General features: G+C 50.7%; 1 protein-coding gene across 1 annotated transcript in view; it reads right to left on the bottom strand.

The window, feature by feature from the left end:
• Positions 1-9,042, bottom strand: part of SDK2 (sidekick cell adhesion molecule 2) — a 270,400-nt gene that overhangs the window by 184,035 nt on the left and 77,323 nt on the right. The window contains exon 3 of the mRNA XM_006886394.1: positions 4,147-4,306. Coding sequence (XP_006886456.1) covers positions 4,147-4,306 — 160 coding nt within the window. The remainder of the gene's footprint in view (positions 1-4,146; positions 4,307-9,042) is intronic.

The following is a 9,042-nucleotide window of genomic DNA, read 5'->3' as shown; positions in this document are numbered from 1 at the left end:
GGGGGGGTGAGGGAAATAGAAAGAATTTGTTTGAATTTGTATTCAAGTTTTGTAAATAAACTAGTGGAGGGGGAGAAAACAAAACAAAACAAAACAAAAAAAAGGGGGTAAATTCGTGCCTGCATAGCCCATCAATCGCCAAAAGAACAGGTACGTCTTGGGGAAAAATGTAGCCAGAATGCTCCGGGGAGGCAAAGATGGTGAAGTTTCATCGCTCATCCTTTGGACATATTGTTAGGAGAAGCTAGTTCTTGGAAAGGGATATCATGTTTGGAAAGGCGGAGGGTCAGCGAAGGCTAGGAAGACCCTCAGTCAGATGGACTGATGTCAGAGATAATGTCAAGTGTGTCAGAGATAATGTCGATAGCACAGGTCAGGTCTGTTGTTCGCTGGGTTGCTATAAGTGGTCTTAAACTTGACAACATCAAACAACAACAGTGAGAAGAATTTGAAGGACTTGCACTGTCAATGCAGATGTGTGTGTTTTTAATCCACCAGCTTCTCTGTAGGAAAGAGACGGGCAATCTCCTCCCATGGGATTGACTGCCTCTGAAAACCCACCAGAGGGTCCGCTATGGGCTGGTTCTCGCTTGATGGTACACGAGTGAGAGGTATAGAGAAGACTGCACCCAAGCAAGCGTCCTGTTTGAACATCTGAGGTGAGACTAGTCACGAAGCTGTAATGGGACTAATGCACATTGTGAGATGCTTTTCCAAGGCAGCTGGGACCCCTGTGGTCCAACCTGCAGCCCCAAAACAGACTAGAAAGATGAACAACAGTATCAGGGAAGCACACTCTCCTTAGAACAACCAACCCTACAAAATTCAAAGGGCAGCATTTGCCCGGTGATGAAACCCATGAGGCAGGAAGGGAGAGGCTAGAAAAATGAATGAGAACCAAAATCACAGGGAAGAGGTGAAAAGAACGTTGTCACATTGTGGGCGCGGTAATTGAGGCCATAACGCAAAATGCGCATGAATGGCTGAATGGAAAACAAATGTTCTCCATAAAATTTCACTCAAATCACAATAAAAAAAGTGAACCAGCTGGATTAAAAAAAAAAGTCACTGTCACAATCAACATGAAAGATGTGAAAAAGCAATGAAAGATTCGTTCTAGATTTTTAAGACGTCTAAGTAGCCATGACAACGAAACGCAATGTCTGGTCCTTGATGAAGCCTTGTATTGGACAACAACAATAATGACCATAAAAGATGTAATTAGGACAAGTGCAGAGAGTGCTGAATTCCCCAAGTGTGAAAGCTGGATTGTGGTTTTGTAGGAGAATGTCTTGTTCTTAGGAAATACTACTTAGGGGTGAAGCAACATAATGTTTGTAACAAATTCTTCATAGTTGAGCCGAAAACTGTGGAAAGGAAATGAACTAGAAAGAACAGATGAGGCCAAATATTAATACCTGGTGATGTGGAAAGGTGCGCATGGCATCATTCTTAATATTTTTCTAAGCCTTGAAATTTTACAAAATAAAAAGTAAACAGCTAGAAAGCATTGGAAAGGCAAACCGAGGGACAGAGACCTTATCTGACCACAGCACGCTTTGATTGCAGGACATTCCTAAGCAGATGTGGACATGTGAGCCACCCCAGGCCATGTGAACTCTCACGGGATTAAGGAAGCAAAGCGTCACCAGTGGCAGCTCATGCAATTTCCCTCCATTATATCTACTGAATGAAGATCCAAAGTGGATCTCATCTCTGCTTTGTTTTTTAGACTTTGCACAGCACAGTTAATAAAAACCTAGAAGACCTGTTGCCCCAGCAGCCCTCACCCCCCCACCCTCACCCCTCTAGGAGAGCGAGTGGGGTGGAAGGTACAGAATTTCTGCTGTAGAGTCAGGTGATGCAGATTTGGAGTGCAGCTCAGCAAGCTGACCTTGTGTAAATGACTCAACCCCTTTAAGCCTCAGTTTCCTAATCTGTACAATGGGAATAAACCTACTCATAGGATTGCGGGCAGGATTAATGAATGAAATGATTACAAAGTGTACACCACAACATTGGCTTATATAGCATTTTTCCTCATTGACAACGATTATTATTATTGTTACCGTCATCCTCACACAGATGGACTTTGAGTTCTACTGTGATGCCTTCAGCACAGAGAACTGACTGCTTCTCAAGGCAGTCTGTCCCCTCATGAGCAGATATGGTCCTTAGTCAGCCGGAAATTACTTCCTTGGGTCTTAGGTATGTAAGGGCAGCCAAAGAGCAGCTCTGGACCACACCAAGCACTGACTCTCCTCCTGCCAAAGCCCCACACTGTTGGAGGTCAAGGGCAGGCCAGCCGGCCCCAGCACCACTTCTACTTATGGTGTACCATCTGCACATTCCAGGTGTTCTCATTTCCAAGCACATGCACACTCCAGGTGAGAAGCAGAGACTCTTCACAAGGGTGGTGAAAACTGAACCTGTTGTGCCAGGCTGCTACCAGGTACAGCTCTGGGTCCCTAAGTGAAAACTTTTCCAGGGTTTGCACAGCGAGGTCCCTCTGGTCTCCCTGTAGGCTCTTGGTGAAAGACCTAGAGTGACCATGCTAAGAGCCTTCTGCTTCTTGGTCCAGGCTTCTCTCCCTCCACAGGGGTCAAGGACAGTCCTCCTTCCCTGGCCCCTCCCTCTCCATTCTGTGCCACCAGGACCACACCTCACACTAGACAATCTAGTCTAGATCAGGGCCGAAGCTCATCCCCCTCCTCCCTGGAAGTAACCCTAAACTCTGGTATCCTCGCCTCATAAAGCATCCGATGGTTCTACAGGAACAACATTAACTCCCCCTCCTCTCATCTGCATTCCTGTCCCTGGCGGCAGATTCGTATCACCATCCCCAGGGCAAGACAATCTTGTTTCTCCAACAAAACCGATTATGTATATCAGGCCAGGGATTAATCACCAGTACCAGGTTGGGAGCCAATAAAAAAAGGCAGAGATGGGAGGATAAGAGCAGGAGGGAGGGAGAGAGGGAGGCGAGCTCCTCCCTGCTCTGCGAGGCCACAGGAAAGGCTGCGTTGGAGAAGTCAAGCTTCTCGTTCATTCCCATTTCTGGCAGTGAACTTGCCCTTGCTGAGACCCTGGTCCTTTACTCATCTCTGCTCTCTCCTGGCTCTGCAGTCTAGCCTAGTTCAGGAGCCCTGGGAGGGCCACCTCCATATCCCACCTGAACTGTTCCCTAAAAAGATGTCTCTCCCACATTGTTGCATGTCCATAATCCTCCACAGGGTCCAGAGCCTACTTTAGAGATAGAGAGTTCTTATCTGTGAGCAGAGACAAAGGGACTTTGGTCACAGCCATGGTCACGGTCAAAGATGCTGGGAGCCAGTCTTCTCTCCCCTCCCCAATCCTCTCTGTCCACCTATCAGGGCAGGGATGCCAGCCACCACTCTGCCATCTCTGCTGGACTTATCTCGGCAAGATCTTCTCACAGCTGGGGCAGGGTTGCCTTCCCCAAGCCCCCAAAACAAAGCCAATAATACCTCACTGCCATCTGCCAATGCCAACTCACAACAGACCTGCAGGACAGCGCAGAACTACTCATAAGGTTTGCAAGAACTGCCACATCTTTCTCCCACAGATTCGTCCTGTGGATTCGACCCTCCAACCTTTGTATTAGCAGCCTGACATTTAACCAGCTCTGCCACCGGAAATCCTTAGAAGGAAAGCCTCACTCATCCCTGTCAAGTCAGAAGTGACTCACTGCTGACGGTTCACCGGGTTTCTGAGGCTGTAAATTGCACGGGCAGGGACAGCTCACCTTTCTCCCTGGGAGCAGCCAGTGGATTCTAACTACCAGAGAGGTGAAGCCTTTGGCAGATAACCAGAAAAACCAAACCCGTCAGCACGAGGTTGATTCTGTCAGATAGCGACTTCACAGGACAGCAGAGAACTGCCCCAAGGGTTCCCCCAAACAGTCAACCTTTATAGAATCTGACTGCCTCGTCTTTCTTCCTAGGGGGTTTCAGCTTGTAGTCAAGCGTTTAATCACTTCATCACCAGGACAGCCTTTGCACTAGAGTGGGAGCCTATGGCCAGATGTCCCCCCAGCCCACTTCTCCGGCCCCCAGTCCTGATACCAACTTGAACTGCACACAGGAGAGCTGGCATCTGTGAAGCAGCGGGGGAAGAGGGGCTTACCTGTACTCCAGGGAGAACTTGGTCAACTCTCGGTTGTTATGGAGCCACTTGAACTCCAGCGGCCAGCTGCCCTCGGCCATGCAAGTGAGCACCAGGCGGTTCCCCTCCAGGTGCACCTGAGTCCGCACCGGCTCTGTCTTGAAATAAGGGGACACGTCATCTGCAGGAAACAGAGACAGAGAGCCACCAGTTAGCACCTGCTTACTTAGATGCGTTAGCTCACTTGTACTCTAGAAACACCTGAATAGGTAGAACAGGTAGCAGTGAGGTAACTTGTTTAACACACAGCTGGGAAGGATCTGAACTTGGATCAGTCAGTTCCGTCTCTCTGGAGCCTCACTCAGTCTCTCACAGTCAGGGGGGCACTTCCGTGCCTAATAAGCAGGCTCCCACTTGCCCCTCCCTGCCTGTCCTCTCCCCAGGGGCCACTCCAGGGCCATCTGTCCCTGCTGCCCACCTTCTTGTTACATCACTTTCCTTCTCTCTCCACCTGAGATTCCCATCCATTCCATATGCTTTGTGTCTGCAATTTTCCTTCCAGGGTGGATGGAAGGATGTTTTTCACACGTGGACCAAACGGGGTGTAAACTGCAAAGGAAGATAAGGCTGAGAGAAGCTGGAGGGGAGGTAACAGGAGGAAGCTCGAGTCCTGTGCTCCCAAGACTGAAGAGAACCCTGAAACCAAGGGTACAATCTTTCCTGTGCCTGGAATATCACCCACTTCCTCTACATTTGCCCTCAGAGTCTCTCTGGGAGGCCTTGAACCTCCAAGCTTCAGATTAGCAGCCAAGCTTGTTATCCATCTGCGCCATCCAGGGACTTGCCTGTGAAAGCAGAGGGTGGGAAACCAGGAGCTCTTTTGTCCTAACAACTGGATCCAAAGAAAAAAGAGGAAGAGAAGAAGGGAGGGGGAGTGCTGGACAGAGGGAACCCAGACAGACGGCAGGCTGGCCCGCCAGCTGGATGTGGGTGCCTCACCACCTCACCTGCATCCCACGCTAGCCTCCAGAAAGCAACAGGGAGGTCTGGGGACCTGGGCCCCAACGTCTGTCCTTGCACTTTGAGGTGGAGAGAGTTTTGGGCCTCGTGGTTTTCAAGCCAAGTCCTCCGGGCGGGCTCCAGCACACACGTGCAACTCAAGAGAAGGGGCCAGAATGGACCGCTGGGCCCCGGTCAGCCGGCTCCACGGCAGAGCACCCCCACTCCCTGCATCCTAATGTGCAAAGCATCAGCGTTACGAGTGGGTCACTAACAAGTGTGTGGAGAAGTCCTCATCAAATCCCCAATCCTGCCACTGGGCTTCACTGGGGGTAGGGGCCACCAGAGAGTCACCTGGCGCTAGCCAGGAGGGGGATACACCCGAGGGGGCTGCACTGACTGTGGCTGGAGCACCCACTCCTGCACATGACCACTGTCACTGGGTCCTGACCACTCGCGTTTCCGTCACACCGCTCACTTGCCTGTCTTTCCAACATTCTTAACAACCGTCACGTGAACCTACTGCCTTGAAGACAATCGCAAAGGTGCCCCATTGACGACAGGTCCTCGAGGGAGGTGACCCTGCTCACCCTGTCCCTCCGTCCACCTGCAGCCATGCCTCCGGACCCTCGCCCACTCTGGCTGGGCACTGGGAGGGCGGAGAAGCCGGCGGGCACCCATTTTCTAAGGAGAACGCCTTGCTACAGCCTGAGCAGCCCTCTCTGCTCCCCGCTTAACGAATGGGGCGCGCTCGCCCTTCAAAGGCGCATTCATATTCCCCTGCAGCTTTCAAGAGCCCTTTGAATCGCGTTTTTAAAAACCCTCCCTTAGTTCCTGTCATCACTCGTTTGTTTTAAAACAATAACATTCTCAGCCCTGGAGTGATTAAGTCCCCTGGATGGGGGCTGACGCAGAGCCGGAACAGTCGGAGACGGGCAGAGGGTGGTGGGGCTTGCGTGTACGTACACACACGTACACACACACACACACACACACACACACACGTGAACGCACACCAGCTCTGCACCCAGACACCAGGCCTCTGTAAACCTGCTCACTGGGCAATTTGCTCTCAGGGCTGCATTTGTCTGTTCATTCCTCAGGATCTCCCGGGGGTGCCAGCCTGGAGCCAAAAGCCTTTTGCTTGAATGGGCTGATTCCAGGGCTGCAGGAGATAATGGCTTGGGGAAGGGGAAGGGGGTGGGAGCGAGCAGGTGCTGGCTGGGCTGGAGCTTGGGGGGTAGTAGCCCCAGCAGAGTCGAGATGGGGGACGGATGCTCCAGCAGGAAGAGGGAGCTGGACAGACAGGTAACAGCTCACCTACCTCTTCTTCCCACAGCCCTTCAGCGCAGGCAGCCCACTTCCGAAAGGTGCCCTGCAGGGATCTGGGTGCAGGTGTCTTGCAGGGTACCCAGGAATGAGAGCACGGCTTCCCTGCTCGGCCTGCCCCAGTTAAAGGAGGAGACAGCAGAGGTGTTAGGAGTGTGTGTGCGAATCCACCAGGTGCTCTGTGGGAAAAGACGGGCAGTTTCTCTCAGGACAAAATCACAACCTCAGAAACCTGGTGGAACGTTGTTACATCAAAATCAGCCAGATAACAGGGGGCTTGGCAGAAATCACTGTGTGTGTGTTACTGATGGGTGTCCCAGTGTCTCTGTGTATGTATGTGGGTGTCTCTGTCTGTGTGTCTCTGCGCATGTCTGTGTGAATGTGCTCATGTGTATTTGCAGGTATCTGCCTCTGTGTGTGTTTGAGGGGACTGATACATTTACCATAAACGGGGAACATCAAACACTGACTCTGGACAAGAGGCTTCATTTCTTTGCATCTCAGTCTCCCTAGCTGTCTGTGTGTTCTAAGGATGCAATAAAGTAAAAACCATAAACCACTTAGAACAGTGCCTGACGTGGGCTGCAGCAAGGGTGGCTATTGTGACTGTTGAACAAACGTAGAGATGCCAGGTTAACCCAGAGAACACAGCCGGCGGCTGAGCAGCAGTTCCCCTCCGCCGCAGTCCCAGGATTGTTCAGTAGACAACCTGTACAACTGTCCACGACCACCCTGCTGCTCTCCTCCTTGGTGGGACAGGCATGCCTGGGAGTGGATGGGAACTTACGGAGAGAACGAACCTGAGTTATACAGACACCGTCTTCTTAAACTCTTCCTCAGCTTCTCTCTCTCTCTCTCTCACACACACACACACACACACACACACACGTTTTGTTTTTAACTAGAGAAAGTATTTCTAATGTTCACACAAAAAATTAAAAGTAACTAAAACAAAACAAAACACCAAACCCAAACAAATACCCCACCCCAAACAATAAAACACTAAAAAAAAAACCCAAACAAACAAAAAACCATAAAAGAAAATTCTGGAAAAGTGGCAATGAGGCTAGACTGGCATCACCAGATGTTGAGCTATATTATAAAGCTGCAATAATTAAAACAGTGCGCTGCTATCTCCACAGACTGGCAAAGGAGCAGACTAGAAACAGATTCAGACACATATGGAATGAGGAAACGAACAGAGAAGCCAGAATTTCAGGTCTGTGGGGGAAAAAAGAGCAGCTACTCAAAACAGGGTCTGGAAACAGCCGGGGAGCCTTAGCGGATGGGCAGTGAAGTCAAATCTCTTCCTCACAGTTCACCTCCAAACAGGTGCCGGGTGGATCGAAGTTCTCAAGAGGAGGAATGGTATTATTAAGGAAGCAGAAAAGGAAGTCACGTGAAGTTTACAATACATAATCTTGGCAAAGATAAATGGACTCGCCAAGTGTGTTCTAAGTACCGCACATAATCCCCACACCAAAAGCCACACTGCGCGCAGCGACCCGGCAGGGCGGGCTGGAACCGCTCCCCAGGGTCCCGGGGACTCTAATCTTCACACAGACACATCTGTCTCCCACCGAGTAGCTGGCAGATCCGGCCGCTGACCTTTCTGGATAGCAGCCGGTCTAATTCCCGGTGCCACCAGGGTTCCTGACACAAAAGCCATACGGTCACCAAACAGATTGATGCCTTCGACTATATAAAAGTTCTGAGAGGAAAAAAAAGAAAACTCCTCTTCCAAAACAACCCACCCTCACAAAGGGTAAATATGTGCAGCTCTTGTCACGGACAAAGAACTAATTTTCCTGATACCAGAAGACTGTCACAAACCAATAAGAAAAAGGTTAGCAAACCAACAGAAAAATGAGCCAAGGATATGAAGACTTCATGGAAGGGAACTACCAACGACTGGAATATATGCAGAGACGCTCACTCCGTGATAAGAAAGAAGTAAAGCAGGGCTGCACGAGACACTCATTTTCCCTTTCGTGATGGCCGAGATGTGGCAGTCTGATAACGTCCCGCGCTGGTCAGCCGCAGAGGAGCAAGCGTGCTCACACGTACCTCATGGGACCACAGCTTGTACGGCACCGGCGGGCAGCAATCTGGCCTAGTGGTGTAGTTCACAGCAGGCTGCACTGCCAACCAAATGGAAAGCAGTTCTAAATTACCAGGTGCCCCCAGGGTTAAGACGGACACTCTCCTCCCATGACGATTTACAGCCTTGGAAAGTCAATGGAGGGTTGTCAGGAGTCAGCACTGACTTGATGGCTCTGGGCTCTGAAATTCAATCAAAGGAGCCCCAGGGAGCGCTGCTGTTGTTGGAGAAGTGGCTCTGACCCACTGTGACCCTGTGTACATCCTGTGATGGTGACCCGTGTACATCCCATGATTGTAACCCCGTGTATATCCTGTGGTGGTGACCCCACGTATATCATGTGATGTCACTCTGTGTACATCACGTGATAATGACCCCGTGTATATCCCGTGATGGTGACCCCGTGTACCCCCCGTGATGGTGACCCCGTGTACCCCCTGTGATGGTGACCCCGTGTACCTCCCGTGATGGTGACCCCGTGTACCTCC

This window comes from Elephantulus edwardii, unplaced genomic scaffold, assembly GCF_000299155.1.
Source record: "Elephantulus edwardii isolate Elephantulus edwardi_28Jun2011 unplaced genomic scaffold, EleEdw1.0 scaffold00048, whole genome shotgun sequence".
In the NCBI taxonomy this organism is placed as follows: Eukaryota; Metazoa; Chordata; class Mammalia; order Macroscelidea; family Macroscelididae; genus Elephantulus; species Elephantulus edwardii.
This window is presented reverse-complemented; position numbering and strand designations above follow the sequence as displayed.